Source organism: Saccopteryx leptura, chromosome X, assembly GCF_036850995.1.
Source record: "Saccopteryx leptura isolate mSacLep1 chromosome X, mSacLep1_pri_phased_curated, whole genome shotgun sequence".
NCBI lineage: Eukaryota > Metazoa > Chordata > Mammalia > Chiroptera > Emballonuridae > Saccopteryx > Saccopteryx leptura.
The window spans coordinates 42,726,143-42,743,010 of record NC_089516.1 but is presented as its reverse complement, the minus strand read 5'-3'; the positions used below and the strand labels follow the sequence as shown (position 1 = coordinate 42,743,010).

The 16,868-nt window shown below is 38.9% G+C and overlaps 1 protein-coding gene across 1 annotated transcript in view; it reads right to left on the bottom strand.

Annotated features, from left to right (window-relative positions):
* DGKK (diacylglycerol kinase kappa) overlaps window positions 1–16,868 on the bottom strand; it is a 193,725-nt gene that overhangs the window by 52,817 nt on the left and 124,040 nt on the right. Inside the window, exons 8-12 of the mRNA XM_066357797.1 lie at window positions 14,377–14,479; window positions 2,763–2,946; window positions 1,910–2,018; window positions 987–1,126; window positions 15–96 (exon numbers count right to left, since the gene is read on the bottom strand). Of these exons, the coding sequence (XP_066213894.1) occupies window positions 15–96; window positions 987–1,126; window positions 1,910–2,018; window positions 2,763–2,946; window positions 14,377–14,479 (618 nt within the window). The remainder of the gene's footprint in view (window positions 1–14; window positions 97–986; window positions 1,127–1,909; window positions 2,019–2,762; window positions 2,947–14,376; window positions 14,480–16,868) is intronic.

Sequence of the window (16,868 nt, the reverse complement as noted above, 5' to 3'; positions counted from 1 at the left end):
TGGGCAGTAATTACCTCAAATCTGGGTATATCCATTTCAACTTGTCCTCTTAGCAACTGGGTGTGTTTGGGAGTCTCACGGATCATCACACTCCATCTGGAATGAATTTCAAAGAAGACAGATATTTAAGACTCTGTTTCAGCCCAGGCTGACATCAATGCTTCACATGTGTAAAAATTTTTTAAATGTTTATATGTTGGGGACAGATGGACTATAAGAGATGCCCAAGCTGTCTCAGGTCACCTGATGTCAAGAGGGGTCACTGTCTCATGGTTTCTCTAAAACAGTGTGATGGAAAGAATTCCATCATAAGGTTCTCAGAGAGCAGTGCTTCTCAACCAGAGGTAGCTGTCAAGATCATCTGAAGTGCTTTTGTAAAATACACATACCAAGCCCCTACCCCAAGACTTACTGAATAAGAATCTTTGTGGTAGGGTCTAACTTGGTATATTGAGAAAGCACCCTAGGATATCATTATGAGTAGTCATATATCAAATACTATTTCCAGCATGTAAATCTGTCTTATCAGAGGATAGAATGGCAATACTCTTTCTTCTCTAGAGCAGAAACACTCTACTAGGTCAATTGTTTATGAACTTTAATTTTTTTTGTTTCTTTGAGAAACTGATAAAGCTATAGAATAGTTTCTATACTATTCTAGAATAGAATAAAAATATGGAAACTTTCTTAAGGCAAAAAAAAAAAAAGCCATGCAATTTGATCGAGGTTCACAGAACCCTTGAAATTTACCCATTTGGTGCCTGCTCTGGAATATTTTCAGTTGATGAGAGGCTTCAGTGATGTTTGAAAAATATATGGTAGACCCTTATTCCTAATAGTCAAGCCCTCTACTCCCAAACTGCCCCACACTGAAGCTAGAAAGGCTCTGTGAGGGAAGTTAGAGTTTCCTAATTGAGACGATATAACTGGGAGTAATTAGTGTGCAACTGGAAAAGGCACAGTGATCTGATTTTTCAGCCACTCACCTGTCTAGAATCCTCACACTAGCTTGCTCCACTCTGTTGAGGATCTTCAGAGGTGACTTATTTTTGTTCCAGAATGCACCCCAGCCTAGAATACGGGCCAGATCATTGCCAGTTCCAAGTGGGATGACTGCCAGCTGACACTGCAAGAACAAAACCAGACACCCTTTTCAGACAGTCCTAAAAGGATTCATCCATAAAAGAATCTAGAAGGCAATTTTTGAGAGAAAAATTGTAGTCTCAATACTAGTGGCAATAAGGATTTTATGATTTTAGAAAGTGTGATAAGAAGATGTTCAAAACTGAGTGAAATTTTCCCAAAGGAGTTGGGTCTCACTCTTCGCTACACAGAACCTACCCAGTAAAGGAAAGAGTAGCTAGACTATGCTAATATGTATAGCCATATTTATAAAAAAAAGAGATATATAGCCACATATTTCTATCTAGGCTGGGCCAAAGAGGTGAAGTGTCTCAGGAGACAAAGCTACTGGATTCAGAAGTGAATAGGACTGCTTAAGGAAGGGGGGAAGAAGTAGAAGAACATTTCTGCAAATTTCCGCAATTGCCTCAGGAAGGGTAGAAAATTAAGATCTGAATGTTGCCTGAGGATGTTTTGTTTTTTCTTGCTCTCCTCACCTTCAAATCTTCACTTTAGGGCTTAGGGAATAAAGCACTGTTAACTCAATGCTCTGTTCCCTGATGAGATGCTAAGTCCCTCATTTCTCTGTCTATAGATAGATAGAGCCAGAAAATTGTCTAAGTGAGCAGGCTTAAACTGGAAATCTATCAGTCAGGCTGAGTATGAAACCAATGGGGAACACATATTTTACCTACAAGGAGAGTAAAGACCAGGAACTTCTTAAGATGAGAAGCTCCATACCCCAGTTTCTCTACCAATGGCTAAACTGAGTCAGCTAGAGACTCACCTGTTCATGTAATCCTAAAACGTCAATCAGAGATAAGACCCAGCTCACACTGCCATCTCCACCACAAACCACAATGCGAAAACGAGCAAAGTTCTTGAACATGGACAGCCTAAAAGGAAAAGAAAAAAAGGGAATCATTTCATGAACTACTGGGTTTTAGATCTCTTTCTTACAACGTGCCAGGGCCCAGGGCTTAAAGACTGCTACTTTTGTATCCTACTAATAGACTACTTGCTTTGTTTCCCTTAGGCCCTATCTTTTTATGTACCTAAAATTATAAGCAATGCTTCCATAGTCAGTCCTGGAGATCAGGCTTTATCTCATTCTGTACTATTCTGTGCCAAACCTTGCTCCTGAAGCTACTAGTAACCTAGCTAAATCTACTTGCTCAGGTCCAGGAAGTATGTCTCACATAGTGGACAATAGGCTTACAGAAACTAGGGCTAAAGAGCCAGATGGTGCTCAAATAAAAGAAGCCTGTAGTAGAGATGTATCTATGTGGCCTCACAGGGGGAAAAAAAGAATGAGTGACAGGAAAAGTTGAAAGCAATATCTATTTGTTTTCTCCTCTGAGATCAGGAGGCATAGTTTTATCTCTTCAAACCAAAAAGTTGGAGAAAATCTGAGAGCAGGATAAGAGCTTGAAAGGATTTCTAGGAGAGGGCTAAAAGTCCTCAAACATACCAGCCAACCCCAAATACTCTGGAGTTATTGTGACTGTGTCCTGACTTGAGTAAATAGATCTTTCTTTCCCAGGTGCTAGAACTAATTCTAAGAAGCTTATCCTAGTCTAGAATGTATAAAAGTCAAAGTCCCTTCTATACAGCCGCTATATCCCTTATCTCATGCTTACCCTGCTTCAGGTCCACCCTTCGACAGGTCAAACACTTGAGATGGGTTAAGGTATTGTTTAAATTTTCGAAGGAAGATGATCCCTTGATGATCGCCACTTTTGGAGTTGATGAAGATGAGAAGGGGGCATGAACAAGCAGATGACCAATCAAGATTCCAGAATTCTGAAGATACTTCTAATTGGCCTGATATTTGCACACAGACACACACACACACAAAAAAAAAAAAAAAAAAAAAAAAAAAGGAAAAGAAGAGGAAAAAAAAAACAGTGCCATTGAGATGTAAAGAAGATATAGCTTAACATTAAATTTTGCAAACAACTTTTCAAAAAGTTTTCTTGAAGTATACTTGATATAAAAGAACTGCACAATCCCTTTACTGGGTATCTACCCCCAAAACTTGAAAACATTGAAACGTAAGGGCACAGGCACCACCATATTTGTCGCAGCATTATTCACTGTGGCCAAGACATGAAAACAACCAAAGTGTCCCTCGATAGAGGATTGGATAAAGGAGATGTGGTACATATATACAATGGAATACTACCCAGCCATAAGAAAAGATGACATAGTGACATTTACAACGACATGGATGGACCTTGAGAACATTATATTTAGTGAAATAAGTAAATCAGAGAAAGCTAAGAACTGTATAATTTCACACAAAGATGGTATATAAAATTGAGACTCGTGGACAGAGATAAAAGTGAAGTGGTTTCCAAGGGGAAGGGAGTATGGGGGAGGGAAAGGAGGAGAAGTGGAGGAAAGTTGTAAAGAAGGACAAATATAAGGTGACAGAAAATGATTTGACTTTGGGTGATGGGTATACAACATAATCAACAGTTCAAATGCTCTAGAAACGTGTAACTGAAACCTGTGGACTCTTATTGATCAATGTCACTGTGCTAAAGTTAACTTTCTAAATAAAATTTAAAAATTAAAGAACTACATATATTTAATGTGTACAATTTAGTGAGTTTAAACATAAGCAAACACCAATAATACCATCGGCATAATCAAATTAATGGACATATCCAATATCGCCCAGAGTTTCCTTGTGCCCCAGACTCTTGAGATGAAGAAACAGAAGGGAAATCACTACGAAACTCAAAGAACTTTTATTAACCAACCAACCAAACAAACAAACAAACAAACAAACAAACCCACCTGGGTCTTTGACCACCTGTTGTTAGGCAATTGATATTTAATGAGCAACTACTACATTTTAATCATCATGCTAGATAAACTAAAGGTATAAGCACCTGCACTTAAGCTGGGACACAAACTCATACACAAGGCTCTTGTGACAAGAGAATAAAGAATATAAAGAATAAAGAAATTGGACCATAAAGAATAAAGAAATTGGTGCCACAACCAAGAACTAATGAAATGTTGAGGAGAAACTGAGCAAGGAGAAGATTGAGAGCCAAGGAGGAGGTTCAGTGCACCAACTAGTCCTTTCTTTGTATGGGATCTGCCTTGCATCTCACAGTGAGACGATACCAGGACAGGAGAGAGAAGAAAGGCTTTCTATTAGCCATGATGAATGATTGAACATATCAATATGGGGTTAAAGAGGGAGCTTTAATCACTCCTCTAAGGCTCTGACAGAGAAATCCAAATTATCACACCAATTTTCAGGGGAAACAAGACTTAAGGAAAATTGAACAAGAGAGGAGCTTTTAATAATCCCCCCAAATGAAGTTCTCCATTAGGGAAGTGGTGTGATATTAGCCTAAATTGCCAAAGCCTGCCAGCTTGTTCTGGGTCCTAGAGTCTATTGGCAGGGGGATAGGCACAAAGTAATAACCCCCTAGGAGATGCTAGACAAATCGTGAGCCCTCAAATCTGTGAGCTTGTGGCTTGCCAGAGATGCCTCAACAAAAATATATGCAAAGGGCAAAAAGCATGTGGCTTTCTCCTGAATGGTTTGGGCTAGAAAGGTTGGTTGAGATGTCTCATTTGTTATATCCTGGGGGAAAGTGAGCTTGAAGGAAGAGTGCTAACTTGACCAGATTGCATGCCTGTTTTGTTTGGAAAAATAGAAAGCAGTATCCTTCTATGGGCAATTTTTAAGCCAGCTAGCCACTCTTGCACCAAATTTTCAGGGCCTTCCAGAACTCAGCTAAGGAGCATCTGCTATCCCTCCTCAATAGTATAGCTTGGAAGTAGTTACCCTCTCTGAATATCGTATCCAAAAGTTGTACCCTTTCCACCATTTTTTAAATAAAAGATAATATAGTAACAGAATGGTAGCTCAAACATATTAATTCATTTATTCAACAAATATGTATTGAGGGCATTATCTGTGCTTGTTTTTGTTACATTCTTGGAATACAGTGGTGGACAAGATAGAAACAGTCTCTGTTCTTGTGGAACTTATAGTTTAATGATGGCAGCCAAAGCATAACACATCAATACAAAAATAATATAATGTAAAAAAATAAAGCAGGAAAAGAATATAGAGACTAGAGGGGGTTTTATTTTATTTTATTTTTTAATGTGCATGTAAGAGAGAGAGGTAAGAGAGAGGTGAGAACTCATAGTTGTGGCGCTTTAGTTGTTCACTGATTACTTCTCATATGTGCTTTGACCGGGGGCTTCAGTTGAGTCAATGACCTCTTGTTCAAGCCAGAGAACTTGGATTTGAACCAGTGACCTTGGTCTTCAAGCCGTCGACCTTTGGGGTCAAGCCAGCAACCATGAGGTCATGTCTTTGATCCCATGCTCAAGCCAGTGACCTCAGGGTTTCAAATTAGGTTCTCAGCATCCCAGGTTGATGCTTTATCTACTGCACCACCACCTGGTTAGGCAAGGAAGGGGGTGTTATTTTAGACAGGTGGTCAAGGACAGCTTTTATTGGGAGGTGACATTTGAGATAGGACTTGCGTAAAGTGAGGAAGTAAACAATGCAGATATCTGGGGGAAGAGTTTTTGGAGAGATGTAAAATAAGGGCTAGAATCTAGAGAGGAGAGACTGGGTGGGGTGTCTGAGGACCAGTGAAAAGAATAGCATGAGGAGTGACGTCAGAGAAATGGCGCTTTAAGGAGCGATACCAATAAATCTCCCCCAAAATTCAATAAGATCTTTAACCAGAGACAGAAAAATCTATCACTTGGAGCCTCCAGCAGTTCCACACTAAACGCAAAGGTATGATAGAGTGAAAAATTGACTAAATATATAATCAACCCTGAAGGAAATAAGACTGAGGAAGAAACACTCCGCCTTCCTCACTAACCTAAATAAGGGCTGCTTTCACTGGGAACTGAGAGTATAGGAACTGAGGTGGGCAAAGGGTGTGAATAGAACCAGGCTGCGGCAAAAACATCTGAACCAGGCTGTAGCACGGACATCCAAGTCGAGAAAAAACTGTGCTTGTGGCAACCCAGTCAACACAAGCTAATGCTTGCGCCAAATCCAGACAAACAAAAACAAGTGGGGCAGCCATCTGCCCCAATCTCCTGGTAGGCGAGCGCAGATAGTGTTCAAAAGATTCCTCCTAGAGCCCCAGGAGTGGGCGCCCGTGTTACCGGACAGAGGGGTAGAGTCAGAGGCCTTTGTGTGGGCCGAAACCAGAGTCTCAGGGATCCCCCTGCACCCTGAAAAGTGGCGCGCCAGGAGTGAGCGGGAGCAAAATTCCCTATGCTCGAACTTTTCCGTGCGGGCGGGGTGCCTCACCCAAAGTGAGACGCAGCCGGCCTGATATCCTGGTCGGTGAGTGTGGATAGTGGGCAAGAGATTCCCCCGAGAGTGGGCGCCCATGTTACCGGACAGAGGGGCAGAGTCAGAGGCCTTTGTGTGGGCCGAATCTGGAGTCTCGGGGTCGCCCCTGTGCCCTGAAAAAGCGGCACGTGGGGAGTGAGCGGGAGTGAAATTCCCAATGCTGGAACTTCTCCCGGTGGGCGGGGTGCTGCCTCACCCAGGGAGAGAGGCAGCCAGCCCTGATATCCTGGTCGGTGAGCACGTATAGTGGGCAAGAGATTCCCCTGGGAGTGGGCACCCATGTTCCCGGACAGAGGGGCAGAGTCAGAGGCCTTTGCGTGGGCTGTGACTGGAGTCTCAGTGTCACCGACCCTGCGCCCTGAAAAGCAGCAAGCAAAAGCGAGATTTCCTACTCTTGAACTTCTCCAAGCAGGTAGGGTGCCTCACCCAGCCATACAAGCTAACAGACCCGTGAAGGATTAGCTTAACCCACAGTCTGCTTGCCTCCCAACTGACCTATGCAACCCTAACTGACAAGATCTCTCTCAGGTCAGTGATCTAAGACAAGAGGGGAGATATTTTTTAGTGCCTCTTGTTATGCTATGCACATAGGGATGGGGGCAACCTCTGATTGGCAGAGCTTGCATACTCAGGGCTATATGTTTAAAAGAGGGATTTGGCAGCTTTTAAGTCCTCCTGCTTTGCAAACAGTGACTAGGGCATCTTCTACCCAGCCAAAACAGGTTACAAAGTGCCAAAAGCCTGGGGAAAGGGATCCCACAGAGTGCTGAGGCATTTGGAACATGCCTAGAGGTGCATAGAAAGACACCTTGAAAACAATTGGCTTCTAGCCCCTCCTGATTGTGCTAGTGGCTCTACTGATTGAGCCTTACCCAGAGCCCTGTGCTGAGTGGGAATAGAGTGGGGATTTGCCAGCTCTGTGAGCCTCTTACTCTCCAGGCAGAGGCAGCAGCAACCCCATAGCTGGATCATCAGGCTGCTAATTCAGGAAGGAAAGACTAGGAGAGAGGCTCTGGGAAAACAGACTCTCTCATTGTCAGACTCTGCAAATGTTAATGAGCCTCAACTGCCAACGAGACTGAAGCCTAATATATGACATCATCATAGAGACTTTTCAACTGCAAACCTCTACCTAAACATGCCACAGGGGCAGAACCAGGGGTACAGAGTCACTGACCAGGAAGAGGGAGAGGAAAGAAAGAGCAAGAAGATACCTCTCAAAATCAAGAATAATCCACAGACTTTATAACCTATCCCATTTTATTATATTTGTTCGTTTGTTTCTCTTATCTTTTTGTCTTGATTATTTTCTTCCTTTTCCAATTTGGTCATTTAATTCCCTGCCAGTCTTACTTTCTCCTCTCCTTGAACTATACTACCCATAAGTGTTACATCTCTCATTATCTTTCATTTCCTCTTCCTTTCTCTCTATGAGAGTTGCACTCCAAAACCCTGAATTCTCTCTCTCTCTCTTTTTGTTCTTTTTTCTTCTTTTTGTGTTTTCCTCTTTCTTTTTTCTCCCTCTATATTAGTTTCTTCTTTTCTCCTTTACTTTTCCTCTCATTCTATCCTCAATCACGAACAAATTATTTTATTTGGGACTCAAATTTTTCTTTGTGGCGCTTTGGAGCTTTTTTAACTCACTAGCAGTGCTCCCAACCCTGGCTCTCCATGTTATCTAGTTCTTGCTCCACTAAATACAATAGTAATTTTTAAACTTTTTCCCACTTTTCCTGTTTCCCTTGTATTGCTCTCATTATATCTCTCAGTTAACCATCACCTAAAAGCAAATCATTTTATTCTTGACCCAAATTTTTTCCTTTTTTGCATTTTGTGGGTCCATATCTCATTTTTTGCCCCTTTATAACTTCTCCCCAATGCAGGCCCTCCATTATAGGTAGTTTTTGTTCTATTTAGCACAATAAAATTCACAGTTTACCACAAGATTTTCTCAAGAAGGAGGGGAGAGGAGAGGAATGAAAAAAAAAAGAAAATAATATATTTTTTTAATTTTTTAAACTTTTTATTCTTTATTAATTCTCATTAGTACTAGCAACAAAACCACCCTCAGATGCCATTAAGGAAAAAGAAATCGAATATCATGGATACAAAAGACAGAGAGGTATCACAGATAGATGAAGAAAAATCTATGGAGAAAAAATTTAATATATTGAAAACCTTGGAAAAAATGACAGAGAATTTAAAATAGAAATCCTAAAAATACTCAGAGATATACAAGAAAACACTGAAAGGCAATTTAGGGAGCTCAGAAAACAACGAACACAAAGAATATATTACCAAGGAAATTGAAACTATAAAAACAAATCAGAGATGAAAAACTCAATTCACAAGCTGAAAAATGAGGTAACAAGCTTAGCTAATAGAACAGGCCAGATAGAAGGTAGAATTAGTGAAATAGAAGACAAGCAACTTGAGGCACAACAGAGAGAAGAAGAAAGAAACTCAAAAATTAAAAAAAAATGAGAAAGCCCTTCAGGAATTGTCTGACTCCATCAAAAAAAATAACATAAGAATAATAGGTATATCAGAGGGAGAAGAGAGAGAAAATGGAATGGAGAACATATTCAAACGAATAATAGATGAGAACTTCCCAAGCCTGTGGAAAGAACTAAAGCCTCAAATTCAAGAAGCAAACAGAACTCCGAGTTTTCTTAACCCCAACAAATCTATATATAATGAAAACTACAAAGCATTGTTAAGGGAAATCGAAAAAGATACAATGAGATGGAAGAATATTCCTTGTTCTTGGATAGAAAGAATAAATATAATCAAGATGGTCATATTACCCAAAGCAATATACAAATTTAATGCAATTCCCATCAAAATTCCAATGACATTTTTTAAAGAAATGGAACAAAAAATCATCAGATTTATATGGAACTATAAAAAACTCCGAATAGCCAAAGCAATCCTAAAGAAAAAGAATGAAGCTGGGGACATTACAACATCTGACTTCAAACTATATTATAGAGCCACAACAATCAAAACAGCATGGTATTGGCAGAAAAATAGACGCTCAAACCAATGGAACAGAATAGAAAGTCCAGAAATAAAACCACATATATATGGTCAAATAATTTTTGATAAAGGGGCCAACAACACACAATAGAGAAAAGAAAGCCTCTTCAACAAATGGTGCTGGGAAAACTGGAAAGCTACATGCAAAAGAATAAAACTTGACTACAGTTTGTCCCCTTGTACTAAAATTAATTCAAAATGGATCAAAGACCTAAATATAAGACATGAAACAAAGTCCATAGAAGAAGACATAGGTTCTAAACTCATGGACCTTGGTTTTAAAGAGCATTTTATGAAATTGACTCCAAAGACAAGGAAAGTGAAGGCAAAAATAAATGAATGGGACTACATCAGACTAAGAAGTTTTTGCTCAGCAAGAGAAACTGACAACAAAATAAACAGACAACCAACTAAATGGGAAATGATATTTTCAAACAACAGATCAGATAAGGGCCTAATATCCAAACTATACAAAGAACTCATAAAACTAAACAACTAACATACAAACAATCCAATAAAAAAAAATGGGAAGAGGACATGAACTGACACTTCTCCCAGGAAAAATTACAAATGGCCAACAGATATATGAAAAGATGCTCATCTTCATTAGTTATTAGAGTAATGCAAGTCAAAACTGCAATGAGATACCACCTCACACCTGTTAGATTAGCTATTATCAACAAGACAGGTAATAGCAAATGTTGGAGAGGCTGTGGAGAAAAAGGAACCCTCATTCATTGTTCGTGGGAATGTAAAGTAGTACAGCCATTATGGAAGAAAGTATGGTGGTTCTTCAAAAACCTGAAAATAGAACTACCTTATGACCCAGAAATTCCTCTACTGGGTATATACCCCAAAAACTCAGAAACATTGATACGTAAAGACACATGCAGCCTCATGTTCATTGCTGCATTGTTCACAGTGGACAAGACATAGAAACAACCAAAAAGCCCTTCAATAGAAGACTGGATAAAGAAGATGTGGCACATATACACTATGGAGTACTACTCAGCCATAAGAAATGATGACATCGGATCATTTACAACAAAATGGTGGGATCTTGATAACATTATACAGAGTAAAATAAGTAAATCAGAAAGAACCAAGAACTGCATTATTCCATACATAGTTGGGACATAAAAACGAGACTAAGAGACATTGACAAGAGTGTGGTAGTTACGGGGGGGGGAGGGAGAGGGGAAGGGGGAGGGGGAGGGGCACAAAGAAAACTAGATAGAAGGTGACGGAGGTCAATCTTACTTTGGGTGATGAATATACAACATAATTGATCAACAAGATAACCTAGACATGTTTTCTTTGAACATATGTACCCTGATTTATTGATGTCACCCTAGTAAGACTAATAAAAAAAAAGAAAAGAATAGCACGGCTGTTGTTGAATAAGGAATAAAATGGAAGAAGATGAGGTCAGAGATGACAGGGGCCAGATATAATCACAAGATGGCTTATCACTGAACCTTATATATAAAAGTATTTCATAAATATATTATTGATTTCATGTAACAAATATTGTTTGTGCATATACCATGTACCTGGGTGTAAGTTAAGTTCTAGGGATACAGAGAGTTCACAGTCTGGAGTGGAAGACATGTAATGAACCATATAATATCTGTGTTAGGTGCTTTAACATGTGTGTTTTGGGTTTATAGCAAAGGAAGTAATAAATTTTTCTGGGAAAGAAGGGAGGGATAATTATAGTACCCTCAAAACAGGAGATAATGTTTGATTTGGTTCTCACCTTATAAGATTAGAAGAGGAATTTATAAAGCAGGTGGGATAGGAAAAAAGGGGTAATTAGAAAGCATTCTTAGAAATTAAAGCCTGTTGACTAAATACATGAATTAGTGAATGGATGAGTGCTACTCAACAATGGCAAGTGCTTCCTCAGGAAATAATCATCTGAATATTTCCACCTTGGATGCTGGAGTAGGGATTCCCTAGCCTGGCCAAAGTGGTTAGACCAGATAATCTTTAAGGACATTATTACCTCTAAGATGAGATGAGACTTCCCAACTGGAAACCTATTAGCATATTTGCCTAGGCCAAAAGTGAAGAAGAGTCAAGAAGATAAGATCTTAGAAGATAGTCTAAGAAATTATAGGTCAAGTAATACATAATAAAAAGAAGGGTTCTCAAGAGTGGGATTCAATTGGATCATGATTACTGATAATAAGAAGAAAGGCTAAAAGTTAACCCATGGGACATTAGATGAGTCACTACACAAAAAGAATGATTTAGCCTAGGTGATTCTAAGCAATAATGTTATGTCGTCAGTAGAAAGCAAAAGAAAGTAGCAATGCCATTAATTTATGATCTATAACAAGAATAAGAAGTGAGATAGGATAGGGAAAAAACCTAAAAGAACAATCTCTAGAAGGACAGGAAATAGAGAACCTGCTGAGCCAATTACTAAGGAGAGGTAGCAGCACCTAAACAATTATTTGGGATGATTTCTGAGATGCTGAGGTAGGCATCCTTTAATCTTCTCAAAGACATATTCTCCAGGTCCTTGCAGGGGCAAGCAAGGTCTTAGATTCAAGACAAGGTTAACTTTCATTAGAAGCATGTGTTTGCTTAGCTGACTAGTTTGCTACTTTTTCTCTTCTGTCAACTGCACCTTACCACTAGCCCTTTCCTCCTCCTACCCAGTCAGTGTCTTTTATTTGCCAGGGCATCAATTTCATCACCTTTATAATCAACTATTTGGTAGGCAACTCTATGTGGATAAATATATATTTGTGTAGATCTGAGGATAATTTACATATGCATCCCTGAGTAAGGTTAACTTTGTGTCTATGTAGGTCATTACAGGACATATGAATATATTTGCCTGCAGAAACCTGTATGAATGGTTTATTCCATGTAATAATGTCTGTCTGGATCTATGTTAGGGTTAGAATATAAACTGGAAGAGACTAGAGCAGTGGTTCTCAACCTTTCTATGCCGTGACCCCGCAATACAGTTCCTCATATTGCGGTGACCCCAAACCAAAAAATAATTTTGGTGGCTACTTCATAACTGTAATTTTGCTACAGTTATGATTCGGAATGTAAATACCTGATATGCATTATGTATTTTCCGATGGCTTTAGGCGACCCCGCTGGGGTCGCGACCCACAGGTTGAGAACCACTGGACTAGAGTATGTGCACACTTGTACATGTGTTATGTCTCATTCAAAGACTGTGCTACAATGGGTACAGGAATCCTTGCTTCCTTCAATTTTCCTTCTTTTCCTTTCTTTGTTTATAGCTAATTCTGGCTCTTTGTTGGCAATGAACTGGGCAGTAGACATCAATATGGGGGTAATTTTTAAGTCAATGAAATGTTGGTTCACTAATCACATCCCACATGTCAGAGGTGGATAAATTAGAATATTAGCAAAATGTGGATTAAATATTTTAGGAAGGGTTTAAACTTTCTTCCAGTAAGTGAAATTGACCATATACAGACACATATATGATATACCATATATTATATTAATGGGCAGTGTATCTCTTTACTGGTTTAGTGAAATCATAGCATGTCAGTTGGTAAATATATTTCTAAACTTCATAGTGTTAGTAAATTGTTCAGGTCTTTTTAGCTGTAATATATGATATTGATCTTGACAGCTCCCATTCTTTAATAACGAGTAATGGAAAAAGCAAAAGAACAGAAAGGAAAAACTCTCAGAAGAAACAAAGGAAAAAGTAGGGAAAGATAAGTGAACTGAAAAAGGCATCATTAGCAAATGCTAAAGAGTGAATTACCCCTGATAAAATGTACAGTTTTCATTAAGCTAGAAGACTTGGGATTTAGTCTTGTGGGTTTTTGGGGACCATGTCCTGGATATTTAGGCCTTTTGCATATTATCACTTATCTTCACAATATATAGTATCATTCCCATTTACAGATGGAGAAAGTGAAGCTCAGAGAATGTAAATGATTTATAGAAGGTCATCTAGCAATTAAGTGACCAAAACTCATGATTGTCTGTTCCTTGTTTTTAACCTTAGCTATCTCATCTATTCTTAAAAAACAAACAAAAACTAAACTAAACACCCCTCTCTTTTCCCCCTGCTTTCTCTGTTCTAATATCTCTTGACCTCCTGATAGAAGACTCGATACAATGTTTTCTCTTGTATTGGTTTCATTACTACATCTTTTCTGTGCAATCTTGTACAATTGGTTAATATTCCTCACATTTTCTGATCTCTAAGTGTTTCTATCACTCCTTTGGCACTTAGCATATGTTACCTCAATTTGTCAATTGTCATATTATAGAAATGTCCCAGGTACAAAATAACCATAAGCTCTGGCAATGCCCATATTGTGGATCTTTTTGTATGCTTTTAACACTTTATGAATAGAGTTCTCAGTAAATCACTGGTGTCCACAAATTGACAAAGAAAGCATCAGTGGAGTATGTTGGGGTAATAATCACTTTAGTTTTACATTTGGGGACAACCCTGGTGTTGGTTTCTGTTTTAAAAGAACATAACCAGGGCTTTCATGCAGTTCTTCCTTGATAACATGAATGCAAATTAAGTTATTTCATGAATTATCTAGTGTCTGGAAATCATGAAAAAACTGACATTAATTCTAATAGTTCAGAAACAATTATGACAGAGACCACAGAGAGCATGTCCACGTACATATATGCCATAAATATCAACATTCACCATCACAAAAGTCTAAACAGAAATGAGGTATCTCTACATGTATGCACATTCATGCTCCCCAGAAATATTTGACTAATTGAGGAGAATAATTTAATCATGGTTTTTAAATCTAGGCCTTTCTCATTCCCTTCCTCCCCAGCATATTTCTGAGATTAGATTGGCTACTCACCATCTCCTTTAGGATCGCTTAGGGCAGTGGGAGGAATGACTGAGGCATGATGATTTCCAAAAGAACATTCCTTGGAAAACCATCGCCTACAGTCATTATGCACCTGAAATGACAAGAAAAAAAATGGATTAAAAAAGGGGGGAGAGAGAAAAGGACAACATTGATCAATCTTGAGTTCTAATTTTAAGATTTGAATAAACAGCTTTTAAAACTCCCTTTCTGGCCCTGGCCGGTTGGCTCAGCGGTAGAGCGTCGGCCTAGCGTGCGGAGGACCCGGGTTCGATTCCCGGCCAGGGCACACAGGAGAAGCGCCCATTTGCTTCTCCACCCCTCTGCCGCGCTTTCCTCTCTGTCTCTCTCTTCCCCTCCCGCAGCCAAGGCTCCATTGGAGCAAAGATGGCCCGGGCGCTGGGGATGGCTCTGTGGCCTCTGCCTCAGGCGCTAGAGTGGCTCTGGTCGCAACATGGCGACGCCCAGGATGGGCAGAGCATCGCCCCCTGGTGGGCAGAGCATCGCCCCATGGTGGGCGTGCCGGGTGGATCCCGGTCGGGCGCATGCGGGAGTCTGTCTGACTGTCTCTCCCTGTTTCCAGCTTCAGAAAAATGAAAAAAAAAAAAAAAAAAAAAAAAAAAAAAAAAAAAAAAAAAAAACTCCCTTTCTGAGATTTGGTGCCATACATATAATATAGCCCTGATTCAACCTGGACACACTCTTTCCACCTTGAGCCTGTGCCATAACTGAGTGTGGCCACTGAACTGTTTCTTTCAAAGATAGTTTTCAGAAGCTACGCATCATAGGCACTGAGAAGGCACCAGTCTTAAATCACAAACTAAGTGGCCTAAAAAATGTGGAATTTATTTGCAACATGAGAGTGTTAATTCTGATAATATACTATTACACTTCAATCCTTGCAACAAGTGTGTGTGGTAGGGAAGACATTACTCATTTCAGAAATGAGGATACCAAACCTCACAGCAGTAAAGAATCTTGCTCAAGGTTAAACAGTTGTGAAGTGACAGAGCTGAGACTCTGATGCTTTCCCTACCAGGGGCCATTCTTTTGAGATTTATGAGATTTTCAAGTACCACTTCCTGGGTCATTATACTATTTCTAGAAGACATGAATCTGGCCTGATGATGCAAAATAAATTAAAAAAATATATAAGATATCTAATCTTTTTTTAATTATATATTGTCTTATTTTTCTTTGAACTTATATTTCCATTTTACTTTTATCTCAGTATCCCTACCCTAATATATTCATGTTTAAAAGTTTTATTCATAATCTATTTTTTGATTAATTTTAATGGGGTGACATTGATAAATCAGGGTACATATGTTCAGAGAAAACATCTCTAGGTTATTTTGACATTTGATTATGCTGCATTCCCATCTTTTTGTTTTTTTACATTGAGATTGTAATTACGTACATTATATCAATTTCAAGGGCACAACATAATAGTTTGATACTTTTATATATTGCAAAATGATCACCAAAATAAGTCTAGTTAATGTCTGTCATGATGCATAGTTACAAAGTTGTATTTTATATCATTAAATTTTATTTAGAAAAATTTAATAGAGTGACACTGATCAATAAGAGTACAGGTAAACATTTCTATAACATTTGAACTCTTGATTATGTTGTGTACCCATCACACAAAGTCAAATTATTTTTCTTCTTCATATATTTGCTCCTCTTTACACAGTTAACCCCACTCCCTCCCCTAATAACCCTCCCTCTGATAACCACTTCACTTTTATCTATGTCCATTAGTCTCGGTTTTATATCCCACCTATGTGTGAAATCATACAGTTCTTAGCTTTTTCTGATTTATTTGTTTCACTCAATATAATGTTCTCATGGATAGTCCATGTTGTCATAAACAGCAAAATGTCATCATTTCTTATGGCTGAGTAGTATTCCATTGTACCTACATACCACACCTTTTTTATCCAACCCTCCAGTGAAGGACACATTGGTTGTTTCCATGTTTTGGACACTGTGAATAATGCTGCGATGAACATGAGGGTGTATGTGTCTTTATGCTTCAATGTATTTGAGTATTTTGGGGGTAGTTACTGAGTAGAGGGATTGCTGGGTCATATGCTAGTTGTATTCTTAATATTTTGAGGCATCATCATATTTCTTCTATAATGGCTTTAACAGTTTACTTTCCCACCCGAAATGAATGAGGGTCCTCTTATCTCAAAAGTCTCTCTAACACTTATTACCAGCTTTGTAGATAATAGCCAATCTAACAGGTATGAGGTGGGATCTCATTGTAGTCTTGATTTGCTTTTCTCTAATACTTAGGAAAATGAGCATCTTTTAAAATCTATGCTGGCCATTTGTATATCTTCTTAGGAGAAGTGTTTGTTCAGGTCCTCTCCCCATTTTTTAATTAGTTTGTTTCCTTACTGTTCCTGAGCTTTGTGAGTTCTTTTTTTCTGATGTTGGAAACGGGGAGGCAGTCAGACAGAATCCCGCAT